The 19,337-nt window shown below is 36.8% G+C and overlaps 1 protein-coding gene across 1 annotated transcript; it reads right to left on the bottom strand.

Annotated features, from left to right (window-relative positions):
- Positions 1–9,725: 9,725 nt before the first annotated feature.
- On the bottom strand, positions 9,726–11,574 carry LOC110856536. Its single transcript, XM_022105021.2, has 2 exons — positions 11,436–11,574; positions 9,726–10,819 (listed from the first exon to the last, which is right to left on the bottom strand). Exon 2 carries the CDS (start codon positions 10,768–10,770, stop codon positions 9,832–9,834), a length of 939 nt encoding a protein of 312 aa, XP_021960713.2. The 5' UTR covers positions 10,771–10,819; positions 11,436–11,574; the 3' UTR covers positions 9,726–9,831.
- Positions 11,575–19,337: the final 7,763 nt, after the last annotated feature.

The following is a 19,337-nucleotide window of genomic DNA, read 5'->3' as shown; positions in this document are numbered from 1 at the left end:
CTTTATCATGTATATTGTCCAGGAGGAGAGTACTTGGTGGGCAAGAGGAGAGTAAAATGTCCAGACAAAGTATTCACATTGCCATTATCTTTGACATTCACTCTGAACGAGGTTGAATTCAAGGGAAATATATTACGTGTCGTCTATAAAGAGCGAGAAGATCATTTTTTTCTGAACTCGTAAACTGGCACTTGAATCCGCGAGTCAATTGGAGTCATTTAAGTGACTTCAAAAAGTTCTTCAAAAAGAAGCCAGGAATCTGCAGGTGTTCTCATTCAGCGATGACAATTGGACAGCATCAGAAATAACAGTGTTAATTTTAGGGATATTATTTTCACTAGTAGTTTTTCTGTGTGCAATAGTATTTCTTGTCAAGAAATGCAATATGTGTCCTAAACGGATTCAACGCCAAGCTGAGGAGCAGCCTCTCAAGGAGATCAATGGACCAAGCAATCATATTATTATTCATACGTAAATAATTGTTAAAGGGAGTGTTGAAAATAACCCTGATTGTGTATGTTATAATATGAATTATGTCGCTAAATGTGCATCATTGCACATACTTGACCACCTAATATTATGGGTGGATAAATGCATGCATGAAAAGTTGAATGACTTAGATGATGATCTTATATGTATGACAATGAGCTGCGTTTAATAAATCAGTAGCTGAAAATACTCCAACAGTCGAGCATCTCTCTCCTTATATTTTGAACATAAGGACCCCTAAAACAATATTGGTGCAAGCGGTTTGAGGCTAAACATCGTCTTGCAAAAACAATAGGTAAAAATTGTTTCAATTTCAGGAATATTACGAAAACAGTGTCAAAGAGAATATCGCTTAATTTGGCATTTTCATTTGGTGGGGAATTAGGAGGAGGTGTAAACTATGGATCGGGGTCAAGAATTGCATTTAAGGATATGAAAGTATCTTTTGATTTTTCAAAACTTTCCCAAAATGCATCTCAAGAAGTACTTTGTGTTGACTCAGTAACCATTGATGGCACCAAAGTCAAACCTCAAAATTATTTCATTTTGAAAGGGGCATCTCTGAGTTCACAATTTTGTCAGATTTGCATGTGTGTAGTTCATAACGAGAAGGTTCATTTAGTTGTGAGACCAGTAGAGTGTGAAGAGCAATTTGGTTTTTCATATCTGTTTAAAATAATAGATTTTGCAAATCCAATCTTAGTAGACCCTGACGCCATAGATTTGGAATATCCGTTAGTTATTGTGAATAGCATAGGTGATCCTGAAGGTCATGGTGTCATCTGTTGTCCTATTGAGTTAATCTAAGGTGGTTTTTCTTTGCGTATGTATATAGGGAGTGACGATAATACGCTTTTTTCTTTTAACCTCATTTGTAGATTTGTATGTACATATTTAGGTAGGTAAACAAACTTCTGAAACAGACCAAAGGGCACTTGGAGAAATGCTGAACGTGGTTCTGGTAAAAATATTATTAATTTTTTCGGATTTAGATTAATCTAAATAGATTCATAGTAAAACAAACTGAATGTTTTATTTCAGGTCGAAGGCACTTCCAATACTTTGGACTCCGACAATCATAATCAGCCGCCTAACGACGATAGAGTCGACGTTGAAATTTCATTTGTAGATTTTACTCCCTTGTTTGTAAGTAAACAATATAAATAATTGTATTCAGTTTATGATTGACTAAAATTTTCTTTTATTATACTTCAGGATGTAAGGCAAATTATCCTAACCTCTGATCAACAAAAGGGAACAACAAAGGGAAAGCAAATCCTTGAGGAATGTTTGGAATCCAATGTCGTCACATTTGAAGCTAAAAGCCTTATTAAACGTCGAGTGGTCAACCTTCTTATTCAGCAATACGCATATGTGTAAGTTGGTTGTAGTAAATTAACTTGTTGCATAATTACAATTTGTTTTCAGGTTTAACTTTTTTTGTTACTTTTTATACAGTCCGCCAAAACATACCAAACAAAATCTGGCCGAATATGTCGCTGCACAACTATTTAAAAATTTACCAACCGTCCAACGGAGAGATATTATGGTATTATTAAAATTAATTTACTCATCTATTTTCTCATTATTCTATCGTTTGAAATTTTTGCAGAATCTTTTCTACCAGGAATCAAGGGTCATTAACGATAAATCTAGCCTTCATAAAAGAATTCCAGCGTCGGGATTAATTAAAGATAGATTAAAGTACTTACGAAGGAAACACAAGGCCGGGGCAACAAGTACATAAATCTAAAGATTTTATTTGTTTGATGTCAGAAAGTATGTGTTACATATTTTGTTATCTGTCAGAAGAATTATTATTAGACATTATTCGAATTTAAATTTTCATTATTAAAGGCCCATTAAAATCTTCCTATTGTAAAAAACTCACGGAGATCTATAGGTTTCAAAATCGCCATTTGAATATATGGGGGAAGGGAAAGTTGAGACACAACAATTCAAACTCAAACCCCGCATACAATGTCACCTTAAAAAGCACAAAATATTAGCAAATCTGGGATAACCTTGTCATCAATGTATTGTCAGAATCTCACATTACCCGTAGTCGTCTCATGCTACCCCAAGCCAACAAGTCGTAAGCCTGTCCATAAAATTTCAAGTTATTGTCTAGTTAAGAATTCAGGATGGAGAAATCTTTCTTGGTAACTACTCTGATTTATAAGGAGGCATTAAAGTGGTCTAACGAGAAATGAATTTATTATTTCTCTCTATTGCCATTGCCCTGCACGTGGAACAGATCACATTTTACATATGGGACGAACATACATACATAAACCGAAAATTATCTGACTTGTTTATTACGAGGAAACTTTTTCCGGGATCTTAACAAGTCTTAACAACTAAAAGGTAATTCGTTGGAAAATGCAGGAAAGTTTTAAGCTATAAATTCGAACTCAGATCAGATAAATGGAATGATGGATCAGATAAGGAAATCTTGTAGGTAGTTTATTTTTTATAGGAGCCGCACTAAAACTTAGCAATTTGTGCAAAACCAATATAAATATTTATTTATGTATGAACGTGTACATATATTCTACAAGTCGACTCTAACTATTTGAAAAGAAATGTCGTTTTACGAGAAATTGCACGGCTTTATTACAAATTATAGGTTTATTTAGCGGCGAGTATAATGCCACCCCCATCCCCCTAGTAAATTCCTGGCCTACCACTTGTAAGTATTTAGTAACTGACACTTACAATTATGTACAATTACGGATTATTTCATAATTAGGATTTTAGTTTCAATTACTTCAGTCAATAAATGTGATTGGAATTTGTAATTAAGATAATTACTCAATAGGAACACTATTTAGGTATGGATGACCCGGACCAAGGAATTCCACTATATGCATTCGACGTATTTTTCATTTGTAGTCCTACGATGTAACAAAGTGGCCGTGTAAAAACGACATTTGGTTACGCTGTGACAATTTTAGTGACGAGCGGAGGGCAGCTCTTTTGCTGGTGGGGCGGTAGGGTATGGTTGACGATGCGCTCACTCATGGACTAATGTCCATGAGTAATTAAAATTTCCCGGAATCGTTTAAAATTCCACAAATTCCTCGGTTAAATTCCAAAGTTTATTCGCGTTCCGATGTTACTTTGTGAAACGCTTTATCTTCCAATCTGATTCTGCATTAGGGTGACCTTAACTTTTCTGCTGCGAAGAAACATACCCGAGTGCGGTCTTTATTTAAGTCCGAGGCACACGCTAGGCTTATGTAGCAAGGGCGTAATCAAATCAATAGCTTTCTATGTAATTTCCAAAACTGTTTGAGGTACCTGGAATTGGTGACAACCTATCAGGCAAATATTTGTCCGACTTGTTCCTGGGGGGGGGTCAGTTGGCGAATTTATTATACATATACTTAAAACCGGGACAAATGGAGTTAGTTATACTTCCCCAGTTTGAGGGGTCGAGGTAAGCTGGGAAATCGGAGTCAACCCTGTTCAGGTTTTTACTAGGCTTATAGGACATGAATTTTGTATGAATTTAGTTAGCAAATTCTCAAAAAACACATTGCAATGAAGAAAGACTCGACAAAAGCGAAGTATTGGGATTGCATTAATTTGCAACGAAAGGTTTAGAGTCATGAGCAAATGACACCAAGTGGAGATGGACTTGCGACGTGGCAAACGATGATGAAGGCTGCTTTCCCCATGCGGATGAATGCATAATATTTTTGTTTGTTTCAAGTGTTTTTGGTTGTAGCTAAGATCTGAATTTTAATTCTAATTCAAGACAACTTTTTCAAGCTTTCGACATTTTTTGACCAGCCAGGTATTTTCTATAAATGTTCACAATGGAGCTAAATGCAACATAAATCTAAACAAAATTTAAATTTTAGATTATTTTTTTCCTTTGCTATTTGTGAGTAAGTGTTAAACTCTGAAATTCTACAGGCTAAGTTATAAGGTTTATGATAGATATGTTTTTAATGATTTTTAAGGGGTTTTGCCTGAATTAAAAAATGATGAGATGAGTATCCCGACGAAAGTAAATATTTTTAGCATTAATCTTTACAGCGGGTCTAAATAAACCTACTCTTCTACACCTGGATGTGTGTGCTATGGTTGCTGTGAATTACATTTATTTGCATTTTTGTTCGTCATCATCATCCTCCTCGTGGCCATAATTAAGTTCACCGTTTTCCTCCACGGGGATCTCACCATCATCAAGAAATGCACCATACATATCAGCTGTAGTTACTTTATTTGCCACACTTTCATTCCAAACCTTCTGAATCCTTGCTGCTTCAAGCTCATAAATTTCATCCTGCAATTGTTGTAAAATTTAAACGAATTCCTCCACTTTACATAAGTTGAACGAGCACATGGGGCCATTCCATTGGAAAACTTTGGCATCAATGTCTTCGCCGTTCAGCGCCCACTAATTGTGCGAACTGGCCGCACAAATAGCGTTCCTGTACCAATCCTGTATTTATCCTATACCGTTCCTGTATTTATTAGCTTGACTTTACATTCCAAAATCCACTGACGGATTTGAGGTGGTATTGGCCGACATACATAAGAGTACGAAAGGCTTACAAACGCTAGGAGGATGAGACTTTGTTCATCACTTCACCAGTTTGAATCCACCACTTTCTTTCACCAGTTCCACCATCTTCATGTCAAAATTTAGAATAATGTGGCTTTACCTGACTCAAAGGATATGCGCAAAGAATCATCCCAAAACCCTGAATATTGCTTTTGACGATTTTCGCTAAAAATTGGCTTGCATTAAGGGGCAGTTCGTTCTTGTAGCTAACAGACTTACACTCAGCAACCAAAGTCTCGATATTGTACACGAGTTCGGCTAAGTTTGCAATGATAACCAACATCACAAATATCACTATTGTAAATAAATGCATCTCTTCCCACGGTAACTTTCATGATTCTCATGACCAAAGTGCTGCTTCATGACATACCATGCATTGCATATACATATGTGTGTGTGTGAGAGAGCGACAGTTGAGCAGGTCGCTCATTTCTCCTCCCTATGTTCATATGTAACATACAAGCTACTGCATGCATACATATTTACCATGCATGTTGCCTAAAACGCAAAGTCTCACTTTTCTCGTATCCAAATACATGTTTTTCTCACTTAAACACATGTTTCTAAACGCTTTCGATTAAGGAATAGCCTTTTTTCTCAGAAATATAGGATAAATTTGGCCATGTTTTAGGGTAAAAATCCTTGCACAGTGTCAACCCAGGTGCAAAGAGGTATTCACCTTTCACCAAGGATGTACAATCCTAGGATTATCTGTACTTTACTCAGATGATGTGAATGAACAAGTTTAAATGCAAATATTTAAGTCAAACTCGGATGTCAGATCGGTTCAAGTCTATTTGCATATGTATAATTTTGAACGTTGCTAAAAGTTTCGGCAAACAGTTGGTCATTGTTATAGAGAAAACAAATGAATATTGATAAATAATATACGGCGGCTTACGTTAAGGACAAATAAGTTTTGTAATATGTAGATAAATATCTTAAATTAAGAGTAGATAACAACCTATGTAATATTTTAGTCATTAGGTACAACAACATTTAGTAGATGTTGTAAAGAAAAGTTGCACAATTTCGCAATTTTACATTTCGAAATTCTATGTCTCCAAGGTTTCAAAACTTTAACCTGTAATTTTTTTTAATGCACGTAAACTTATAAATGGTAATCCAGGTCAATTGGTTATGCGAATACACATTATGTATTTATAGTAGCTTAATAATAGCTTTATATGGTGAGAGATGTATATAATGATACGAATGTATTATTACGCTAAGATATAATGTTTAAACTAGGCTCAACAAGCATATAAATAGTACTTATCTATAAATATTTAACATTATTTGTGAAACTTCTTGGATATATTTATGATGGTAAAAGCCGTGGCCACATCAATCGAGCATAGATAAATTTACCTACCCACGTACCTACCTAATAACTACTCATATATACCAATCATAAAATTAACAACCACCTGGTGCAAGCATTATGCGTATGGTTGAAAAATTAAAATTTCGCCCATTTGTACACCGTAGCAGCGAAGAGAGGAAGGGGACACTATCCCCTCAGTAATTCAGAAAGATTGTATCATGTCAATGTCCCTCCTCCCATCCCATAATGCTTACGGCACGACCTTTCCCCAAGATTGCCACAACCTTCATTATTTTGAATAATGAATGGGCATAATTTTAATGCTTCGAGCTATACCTAAATATGCATATTCAACATCAAATAAATAATATTTACATCTAACAATATTCCAAACCATGCCAAAAAAATTCATGCGCAGCCCTTCATTACAATTTCTAGCATAAAAGCAATCCCACACATAAAACAAACTAATACACCACCAAGAATAAATGGCACTAATGCATCCATATTAATATATTCATGCTGACTCGACTTAACATATCGTTTCCGTTTCACCTCGTAAATAAAATTTCCCCAATTTCTCCAAGCAATATTTAGACCCGAAGGATAGATAAATTTTACAATTGACCTCATTTCCTCGATCAACCTTACGAATGCCAAATCATAATGAATTTTAGCCAGTGCTATATTTTCAATCTTGAAACACTTGTAGCACCCTTTTAACACTTGATTCTGTACTTGATCAAGGCTGTAATCAATCGAAAACGTTTTAAGAAGAATACATCTTGCCGGATATTTAGGCGATAATAATTTTGGTAGGCCATCCTGGTCGTAAAAATCGGTAACAAAAAGGGAAGAATTTAACTTATCAGTAAGCCCGATTGTTCCAAAATCGTGCCGTAAGTAGTTCCTAAACATGGTAAGACCATCCATCATTTTACTAGGGTATGGATTTGTGCCATAAATTTCAAAATTGTTTTGCAATATTTCTCTAAGTGAATTCAATTGCGATGGGCGACGGGGAACAATAATTTTGGATGCCAGCTCATTCTCATAGACGGCCAATAATGGTAGGCATAACAGGGATGTTAAACAAATAGGTAAGTAATTTTTTCGACTACTTATTTGCCGTATGAACACAGTTATGGCATCGAACCACTCGGTGACGTCACTATATTTAAGTAGAACCAGTAAGGTTACCACAGTGAGAAGAATTAGCCACCAAACTTGTCCCGTGTATATGGACGTGAAGGGTGAGAAATCCTAGCTGATACCGATAAACTGATTGGCGTTGATTTTCCCGTAATGGCAGTAGATTAGGTGATGTCCAAACTTGACTGTTTGCAGGTTCCAATGAGATATATCATCAGTGGCGGAAGATTCTGCCATAAAGTAAATATATCCGTACGGATTTCTTTCAAGTTGAATCATATCTTGACTATAGTTGAATGTCAAGTTTAATTTGGAGCTTAGAATTTGAGCGATACGATACGGATATCTATAAATTTTACATATTTTTTTAATCAGCATAATTAATAATTTTATTGATACAGCGTGGTTTAAATGTGAGGTTACAATGGAAAATTTTTCAATTGGATAAATTCGCAAATCTGCATTAGTCACCGAAATTTTGCCTCTAAAATCTAACATTTTAAGAATTTTGTCGTCCGTGTTCCGTTTTGAACCCAAAAATTAATAAAAATGTCAATCCCAAATCCGCAACTAATTGAAATTTACGAATTTTTCCCATTGAAAAATTTTCCATTGTTACCTGACATTTAAGCCACCCTGTATATTGTAAGATGACCTGCACACAGGTAATCCAACTTGACCCGGTCGTATAGCGCATTTCGATGGATGCTGCATATTTATCAGGATTAATACTGGTTTCCATAAATGTTTAAAGTCCAGATCGACCGCATTCAATTGAATTGAAGGCACCGCGATTAATACTTGACTACATAGAAAGCAAGCATAGCTAATTGAAGGCTTGTAAGACAAGGTGTTATTATATTTGATGAACAGTATTTCGATAACAAATACTCTCGCATTAGATTTTTGCCATCCTAACCATTCCAATTCGAATTTATTGTTTGAAATTCTTGGGACAATTATCAGCACCGCATTGAATTTTTGAAGTAACAGAGTGTCCCCTATTTTCTTTTCATTGACTGATTGTAACTCACTTTTTGACAGATCGATTAATAATATGTGGCAATATTGTAAAAACCTGTGTGAGAATGAGCTAACGTGACAATATTGATCTTCTTCTGAACTTTGAAGATGATATGTATGAAGTTAGGAAACAGTAGGTCGTTTGGAAAATTAATTGTCGGCATAGATAAAGTACTTCCACTTGTCACGTGTAGATTTAGGGTACAACTCTCTCCTTGGTGCAAAATTGAACTACAATATAATTCTTTAGAGCAGAGGAGAAAAATGTAGAAGATTCCGTGAGATTTGAGAGTTCACGAGTTTTTTGCATCAATTGATGCTAATTAATAATCCCCAGGTCCATTATTGAATGCAAATGCAGTTCTATGCAAATCTTTATGACAGGGTGAGCTACTTCTAACGTTACTACGGTTTATTGAATAACTTAGTCCCACCATTGGCATCAAACAATCCGAACGGAAATGGTGCGAATCAATTGGGAAAGTTGATCGAGAAACTACTCCAACATTGGAATAAGTTGCACCGTTAGTATCAAACAACCGGTTATCAAAATTGATGCTAAATAATTGGGCGAATCGGTGCAACATGCACCAAAAGTTTAGAATAACTGGATGAAAGGTGGTGTCAAAAATTTAACACCACGAGTTCAAGGCCCCGGGGGAAAAACCAAAATTATTTCAAAATTAGATATTTATTTTGGCTCCTTATTCTGCACCCTTGGTGCAAAATTATATCATTTTTATATGCCTGCTCTTTCTGGTTATCCTGTACCATTGGTGCAAAATTATATGACAATACTATATCTATTTGTTCGATTATCCTGCATCAATGGTGCAAAATTGTATAACTTTTATACTTGTATATTTTGCGCGATTATTCGGCACCTTTGGTACAGTTATAGCAACTCATTATATATGCGTATCTTACTCGCGAATTGTATTGTAAGTATGGCTTGTCGGGTTACTCTGCACCTTTGGTGCGTAAGTTATAACCAAGTCAATAAGACAGGGTGAGCTACTTCTAACGTTACTACGGTTTATTTTGTATGATGTAACATCATGATAGATGACGAGATATGTACATAAACGTTTTTAACCACATATTACGGACTTTATTAACAGAAAATTCATATATGAGTGCAAAAATGCCTGGACTAACCAACATATTTTGCAACCTCGTACGTAAGAAAATCATTATTTATTTACAATCTGGGTTGTTGAACACGGATTTCTTCCCACCCAATTTCCATATTTAAATAAAACTACACAAAAATTAAAGAAGCATTAAAAGGTACAAAGTCTGGCGACATAAACCACGAATTTCTCCCTAACTTCCTCTCCCAAAGAGAATATCCCTTCCCCCTCAGCAACTCAATCACCTCATCTACATACTTCGCCGTCTCATCAGCTCCCAAATTGCCCCGATCCGTCTCCACGGCAATCACGTCAAATTTAATCTGGTCAAAATCCACCCGTTTCAAAATACTCAATTCGCCCCCTTCGACATCCAACAGGAAAAAATTTATGTGTCGAATTCCTAGCGGACTCAACAAATGAGAAAGCGGGACGCACAGAATCTTCGTAACTTTCGGATTTCCCTCCATCTTTTCGTAGTCTTGTCCTTCCCCAAACTTAAATTCCATGATGGCACTTCCCCCGCTCAGCAGTCCGCCCGCATCTTCATCAAAGTAATGCACGGTACGAACTTGGTCGCATATCGCGGCATTGAAACTGATTGCGTTTGGCCGATTTGCAAATATTTGGGAGGACAAGGTTGGATTCGCTTCGATGAGGATGGATCTCCAGTCTGCACTTTCTTCAAAAAACGAACTCACGCTAAAATTCTGTCCGTTCATGGCGCCCAATTCGAGCATGACGCCACCGCCGGTTCCAAAAAAGAACTCGTTCCAGGCCGTGATCTCTTCTTTGTCCATGCCTCTCGTGGTCACGGTGACGTTGTCGAGGGCGGGGTCCCGGCGAAGGCCCCAGTCCTGGCGTCGGTACCACTCGGGGAGGTTGAGCATGGTGGCAAAAACTTTTTCGGAGCTGGGACACGGCTCAGGTGATGGTGGGTTGTCGGGTAGGGTGGAAATTTTATATTTCTTGTGGAGTGAGTAGTGACCAAAGATAAGGTGGAGGGATAAGAGGATGAAGGAAAGGGTGAATAATTTGCATGTTAGGGAATGTGTGGGTCCCTTCATTTCCAGAGGCTCGCAAGGGGACGGAAATCAATACCTTAGGGGTAGGGATCTGTAGGTAGAAAATTCCAATTAGACCATATTATAGAGGTGTGTACTGCATATTCATGTCCAAATTTAACCTAAACTAAAATGTAAATTTCTTGTCGAATTCAAAATTTTACAAAAACGCTTTCAATCATTAGGTATTATAAAGAAACAACCTTCAAACCAGAAAGGAGCAAGGCACTTTGCGAAATAATAAGTCCTTCATAATAAATATTAAAGTGCTATATTAAATTGGCTTTAAATTAGTAAAACAAAGTTTTTTTCTTCACAACGATTTTGTTCAAATTAGGTTAGTGTGACCAGTGGGATGTCAGTAGGTTAAAGTGACAATAAAATTTAGTGAGGTTAATGTGGATATCAGATTTGGGATTTATAAGATTCAAAAAAATAATTTATTTGTTCCAACTTTTTCCATTTTTGTGCTACGAAACAATATTGACTGATTGATTGTTTTTATTAATGTCGTCGAACGACCTCAGCACAGGGACATGCATACTGGTTTCAGTGTCGAATAAGTAATACATCACGCCGTTTTTCTTTTAAAAAACCATTACTTTTAACCTACAACAATTTTGATTCCACGTATGTATTTTACTTCGGTCATAACTGGCCACACTTACCCTACAACCAAGTCTTTCAAGTGCGCTAATCCTCTGATTGTGTCCTAACTAAGGAATATATAGTTTATCTCAGTCCATTCAAAAAACAATTCAGGAAATAAGTTACGAAAATCACCGGATACGTGTTGACCTACCCCACATTTGATCTCTACTGGGTTCCCGATATGTCGGCTAGATACATAGCTTGGATTAGGAATATTATTAATCCGCCCAGTAAAATAGTAAAAAATACCCAGTAAAATGGTAAAAACCAATAGTAGTAACTGTTGCCCAGATAAATAGTTTTTTGAACCCAGTATTAAAGTAAAAAGGTCCAATAATGTTGTTCGCCAAATTATCTTATTAATACAATGTTAAGCGTGAAATGCTAATGCATATTAACAGGTACCTTTTACTCGGTTGTTGGTACTTGATATTTGGCCATCTAAACAGGTAAATAACTGCAGTTTTCCACCTCTTGTTGTTCATAGTTCTTGTTGTTCATTGTTCTTATCAGTTTTTTCCTATGGCTTCCCAAACATTGCTCTTCGATACAAGTGATTCGGAATCCGATTTATAAAATCAACCTGAAGTTAAAAGGCGAAAATTATGTATATGGGATCTGTTGAATACATTTTTAAACATTACTGACGCCTATGTAAAAGTTCATTAAGGATCAAAGTGGGTGTATAAATCAAAATATTCGTCGTTTGAAGGAGACATTCTGCTGTACAACTGTCGTTTCTAACCGACTTGTTGCTGGAAATACAGGATAATTCTGCGAAGCTCCACCCTCGATGTTACCACATACTTTATTTCAGCAGCAAATCAAACAAAACTTAAGGACGATATCAATAGATATTTACGATTGAGAGAACGATGAAGTTGGAAGACTTTTGACACATACAAGACTTGTTTAAACAGACTTTGGTTAATGCAATTTAATACTCATCGGCGGATTAAATCTTCATGCTCGTGCCCTGTTTTTTAAAAATGTATGTTTATAAACACATAATCGGCATAGCAACTATACACAAATTGTATGAAGTATGTCCACCAGCCAAACGATTCCAATTGGAAGTTCCAATTTGGAACACGTCGCGGCCCTGGACGCCCTTCAAAACCCCAAAAGGCATTAAGTACTATATAAAATTTTATAGCAAAAAAGGTGGGGGAAATAAATATCTAATTTAAGTCTGTAATTCTCCATTTTGTATCGTTTTTAAGTACTACGACATTATTGGACCTTTTACTTTAATACTGGGTTCAAAAAACTATTTATCTGGGCAACAGTTACTACAATTGGTTTTTACCATTTTACTGGGCATTTTTTACTATTTTATTGGGTGGGTTAATTGTATGCCCTTGGATTAATTCCTGGTCGAAGTTATGCGTCTAACATATACAAATCCATACGTTTTAGGTTGTAAACGAATTGGATTTATCATGAACTGCATTTTATTTGTATGCGTAGATAAGTATGCACAAATCAAATGGAGTATAATGTGGACCAGGCCAGGAATGATTGTATATCATTTATCGCGAAGTGGAGCAGACATTTTGCACAACAGATCCGTCACGCTGACAAAATTATGGTCGGCTTAGGCAAATAAAATTTTTTATGCGGCTTCCACTTACCCAAAGACAGGCGCCATTACATACGAATTCGTTGGTCAGGTTAATCCTATTTGCAGGATTATGGTCAGCTTTATCAAATTGATTGTACTTATTGAACTTATTTAAGACCTGTCAAGTAAGAGTTGTTATCAAATTCTACGGATTAATTTCTTCAAAACGCGAGATACCAATAATTTACGTGAAAATAAATTACTGATAACTAAATATTTTTACGATGGTCCAATTTTCCTTTGCAAATATAGCCGATTTGCAATATAGCCGATCCCAGGTTTATGTGGGAGCAACAATGAAATTCAATCCAACTTACATATCTTCAACTCAAATACATCACGGAAACCAGCGTGTAGTTATATAAAAATTGTTATGTAAATATCTTACCAGTTATAAACACAGTTTTATTGGAGTCCAGGATTTGCAGCTTATCTCTCGAATTGGAACACAATACGTCAATTGAAATACTTAACTAGTGAGATGAGATTCCGAGAATTTTTTTCTGATAATTTACATATGTATTTGGCTGGATTATTGGACTTAGGACGAGGACTTACCAAACAAGTATGCATGCGATTAATTGCAATTGTTACAAGATGTACTGGTATGCTATACAAAGTTATGAAACGAGTTAGAAAATTAGCCAAATCGGTCACGTGGTTGACCGTTTGAGGTCATTGGTTGGAAGGGGAGTATTACGCACCAAAATTGTCATAGAAACCTCAAAAAGTGGGCATTGAGGAGTTACTATGATTCATGTGTTAAAGCCGCGACATTTTTCACTTTTTGCTGGTATACCGCGGCTGGAATGGAACCACCCTGGTCCTTAAGGGAAGGACATAAAGCGAAATTGTGGCCAGGTTTGTGGAACTTGGTGGCAGCTGCAAACAACCCGAAACCCATCCGGGTACTGGGTTGCCAACCAGTTGTATAGGTTTTGTTCCTTCCCGACGTTTCCCTTGGCTTAATTTTTCCGAGTGTATTTTGTAAAAGGTGTCACTGAACCAATTTATACCGTACACGGTACCTCCGAGAAAGCCAGCGATGACAAAATCCATTGAAGACATTTCTTCAAACGGGTTTCTATGGGTGGCGTTGTAGTTCGTAAATTCTCTAATCGTAAACACATTAACCTTCCGGTAATTCGGCGACCTGAAATTACCCAAAATCTCAATTTTTGAAACTTCTAACAAGGGAAACTTCCAAGGTGTACGTCGAGCCCAGGTTACCCACATGCATAAAAATATGCGACTTAAAAGTGCAAAAATTTGGGTGCAAAAATCACTTTTCGTCAGTCAGTGACGACATTTGTGGCGAATTTGTGGCAACAAATATCGTAACAGATTGACGAAAAGTGATTTTTGCCCTTAAACTCCTGCATATTGCTTCATTAGTCGTGTATTGTGCACATTTTGATACATGTCGGAACCCTGGACTCGATGCGCACCTCGGAAATATATGTATAAGAAAAAATATATATGTACATATGTACAAGACGGAACTGAAAATTTATGTCGCTATATAGTAATTATACAGACGTTGAACAGGCTCCCTTTCGTAAATATGTTGTCCAGTTATATCCTTCCAACCAGACTTATTAGACGGCTATAATTCTAATTATCTTACAACTTGACACTACTATGTGCCAAGTGACCTCAGTATGCGCCTATTTAAGTATGGCCATTATATCCCGCAACCTGATTTAGAGCAAATGAAAATCTATCCAAATATGCAGATTGATTTGCATGTCTAGCTTTACTGTTGACATTGCTTCCAAGTTCGTTCTGAATCGTTGTCTCCGTAAATTTGCGATGCGGCATTACCCCCTTGAGAAATCCCCATGGGGTTAAATCCAGAGGGTATCGGGGTTTAGCTATAAAAGCAGATAGTGAGCCGTCATACTGCGAGACTCGATGTTGATAAGCTGATGGTTAGGAATTAACATATTCTCTCCGGCCTGACTTGACCTACCTTTTGCAAACCGGCACAACCTGTTTACCGGCTAAAAGGGCGCGGGATGTGGAGTCCAATTTGCGAATTTCTTCCTCTTAACATGGGTAGACGAATATGTTTGCGGTCGGGCTTACTTTCTGACTTTATGCAGGTTGGCATGTACATATTTATTGTCCGGTCTCTTGTTTATATTAATTGTCAGATTTGGCATCCACATAACTAAATCCATGTGGCCCGAATGTCTTACATTCGAAAAATGCACACCAAGATACACAATAAAAATTTGGCTGGGCTTAATCGTTATACCCCTTAATTAATGTTTAAATATTTGTATTTTAAGATGTATGTGCACACATACATGGGCATATGCACAATGTACATAATGGGTGGTCTCAAATTTTCCTTCGACTTATTATTTTTCGAGGTCACGCAACCACACGATCATATCTAGATACTAATACAATGTAAAATTATTTATGTAAGGGACAAATGTTCATGGACACGAAATGTCAAAGCTACTCACGTATTAACCGAAAAGGCTATAAAACCTTGGAAGTCATGTATTACAGCTAACGATCCACTTTATAATTTAAGGATAACCATATATATATACAAAAATTTTATTCTTTTTTTCTTTTTCTTGTTGCAAGTGGTCAGCAAAAACGAACACCTTTTAAAAATTGGACACCGATATCCATAAGCAAAATGCACAATTCATTAAATATTCCGCTGTTGGTGTTTATATTTCTACGTGGAAAAGCAGAAGCATTTGAGAATTTAAAAAGTAACGAAAATGTCGGTATTTCAGAATTTATGGAGGGTTTTAGTAACTGCGAAATACAGATTGTTTATGATAAGATTGATCGTATTGATATCGGACCATATGAAAGTCCAATCACTATCGTTAACCTTAATCGAAGGCTTTCACAACCTCGCGGAATTTACAGAGGTCCACTTCGAAGAGATATATCACGAATTCGAGATTCAAAATGCAAGATTAGCTTCATAGTCTGCAATATATCGAAGCAAACGGAAATAAACCTAACCGATACAGGTCTGCTATGGAATAATAAAACACTTCTGGCCATGGGTAGTTGGTTCCTGTCGTTGTCAGACTATCGCTACAAACACAAAGATTATTCTGAATTTAGCTATGACCTAAGAGATGTGAGCAAAATCCTTATATCAACTATTGGGAAATCAGAACTTGAAAAATATTATATCTATCCAAGGAGAAATCACTTTACAGTTACATCAACTATTTATGACAAGCTGGGAGTTGTATATTCGTACGGAAATAAGTCTCATATCCTTTGTGCTCAACCAGCTGGAATTGCGTCGAATCGATATTCTACGATGCAGTGCGAAGCAGTCGATCAAAATATAGTACACACTTTTAACAAATTGAACTCTGTTCCCACCTCGTGGATGCTGAAAAACGTCGACAATATGGACATTCTGCATAGACTTAAAGCGTTTGATGTCATTGGGGTCTCGTTAAGTTTTAATCCCGTCAATCGAACAGGAAAGTTTTCAATATATCAACACTTACTTCAAGTAGTTTTTAGCAAAGCTAACGAAAGTTTACATTTTCTTCCAAGACCGAGTATTGTTGATGATTATAAGCTCGTAGGAGCGTTTGTCAACCTGGGAAGAATTGAGTTAACACAAAACGGCCATGAGAGAAATATAGTACCATTCAAATTTAATGGGTATCAGTTTTTAACTTGTCACTCGGAATCATTTGTTTCATTTCAATTTTACATAATCCCTTTCCAACACGATGTGTGGGGGTTATTAGTGTGCACAATTTCAATCCTTGTGGTAACCCTGCTCCTGTATCAAAAGTACCACGAGGTTTCTCTTGAGGACAACTTTTGTCCATGGCTGTTCGTTCTAGCGAATATTTTTGAGGAAGCAGGTCACATACCGCAGAAATTAGAACGAAAAAACTTTTTTCGCCTAGTACTCGGTGGATGGATCCTAATGTCGGTCATACTTACAAATTGCTACAATGGATTGATGATCTCATATCTAAACTCCCCTTTTCCTAAGGCAAAGATTCCTGAAAAATTTCAGGATTTGCTATGTGATGATGAGGACACCACAATCATTCAGGATTACGAGAAACGAAAAAATATATCGATTTGGTTCAACACCGCAAAGAAACAAATTGTTCAAACTAGTATGCGCGCGACGTTCCCGCTGAAACCTACTCCGTGCTTCAAGATATATTCTGCAGTATCCAATAATAATGGTTTTATATTTTTAGAACTGTTGGACCAGACATGGAAGTCACTACTTCTTGATAAGTACGATAGTTCTCAAGTATCCTTAGAAATAGTAACCATCCTCCTTCTTGGGGACCCTAAGCACATCCTGACTCCAAGAGGCCATTATATATCAACCCTTTTCACACCCACGCAAGCCGAATTATCGAAAATTATTTTTTTGACACAGGAGGAAATTTCAAAATGTGAGAAATCTGTTTTAGTAATCGAAGCCTCTGATAGTGTTGCTGAGACAGAATACTTAACAAAGAAATTCCCTCACGTTAATTTTTGCAAGAGTAAAGATACTTTGAGATTGACGCCGTTTGGATGGAGTTTTGAGGGTGAAGGGAAGTCTCGTGTTCCTAAATACTTTCAGTCCCTCGTAGAAACTGGAATTCAAGGACGGCTCGATTATGAGAGACGAATGAGGAAAATTGCCATATATAATTCGAAGTTGGGGAACCCCGTACGAAAAGATGTACCATTGGGATTGGGTAGTGCACTTATAACTTTATTTATGTTAAGTGGTTGCCCAGTGGTCGTAGCGGTGTTTGCAAATATTGCTGAAGTGTGGGCAGTTTGGAAGATGATATTTTTAATGACAAAATTAACAATGATAAATCACATTTATAAATTAACTCATAGAGTAAGGAACCGAGTTTGTCCTGGAATGATATAACGAGTTACCATGAGCGTACGTACATCATATCATAGCGTGCGATTAATTTGAATGGTACCTGAATGTATAATAAATCGCCACATTCCTCATTTACTTATGAAATATATATGTGTGCATTTGTATTATTGTTAATCAAGCATTTAAGTCTAGTTTATTTTTAATTTACTTGTATCGTTCCCGACTGAGTAAAATAAGTACTTAACAACAGGCTCCATGGCCACTCACAAAATTCATACGTCAATAAATAGTTATTTGTGCACGTATGAATTTTGATGATCAATAGGTTCTTTGTTTTCCCGACAATTCGTACTCGTTTGTAATAACAGGAATCATCACAACCCGTGCCGCTAATAATTATGTAGTTTGCTAATTCAAAATTTTCCGCTCATAGAATTCATTCCGAATAGATACTCATTCCTCCGCAGAACTCCAATCTAAATTCGAATTCCGTTTTTACCATGGATTCCGCGGTATTTTACGTATTACTTTTCATTTCTACAAAACTGCACTCGTTCCGTGGCCCGGTTGGGATTGAGTTTAACCTCTCCACCAGAAAATTCGTGGTGACACCCAAAAAAAGGAGTCAGCTGCCTTGCGCTGACTTTACACACCTTCACATCTTGTTCGCGGACCTGGGAAGTGTACCGATACTACCCGGGTGACAGTCTAAACCCGACATTTCGCGTCTGTTTTGCAGCATCCTTCCTCCACGTTGTAGTGCTAGTTAACATCTGGATCATCTACATACATTAAGCAGGAGGACATTAAAAATGCGCTTAATAGAGTTCTAAAATATTTAGTACAATTTCGAGGTAATTTTAATTCGCCAGAAAGTATTAAGACAATTTATGTGCTTAAAGAGAATAAATATGAACAGGACGAATTATATTATTGTGCACACGAGGTGTTGCTGTACTGTAGGGTCATGCACGTAATGTGCTAGTCTCATAAATACGGATGTAGTGTCCATATCTTGTTTATCTGTGCCTGTATTTATACTGTCCGCATTTAGTCCAATCCATTGGTTTTCACCTCGTTCTGAAGTCCACGTTAAGTCCTTGTCCGTTTTATTTTCGTGTTGCCCATATTAATGTCAAAACAAAATAAATCGCAGTTTAAAATTGTTGAAATAATTTTAATTTTTAACACACTTACGAAATAAAACGACACCTTTTATCACAGAGTAGGGTTACAAATATTCGGTAGCTAAGTTTCCTCATAAATATATCTACAAATACTGATAAATTTTTGTACCTTTACGGATTTTTTTTGTAAGGTTAATAATCCCTAGGGTTGCTGCGGGTAGCGAAAATGCTGCCCGTTACCCGACCCGCTACCCGCAGTCCAACTACCCGTACCCGCACGGGTACCCGTGCGGGTACCCGTTAC

Source organism: Folsomia candida, unplaced genomic scaffold, assembly GCF_002217175.1.
Source record: "Folsomia candida strain VU population unplaced genomic scaffold, ASM221717v1 Fcan01_Sc016, whole genome shotgun sequence".
Taxonomy (NCBI): Eukaryota; Metazoa; Arthropoda; class Collembola; order Entomobryomorpha; family Isotomidae; genus Folsomia; species Folsomia candida.
The sequence above is the reverse complement of the archived record's forward strand: the minus strand, read 5'-3'. Positions and strand labels throughout refer to the sequence as shown.

Coding starts and splice junctions, on each gene's coding strand:
- LOC110856536 (XM_022105021.2), bottom strand. CDS start 10,770: ATGAAGGGACCCACACATTCCCTAACATGCAAATTATTCACCCTTTCC.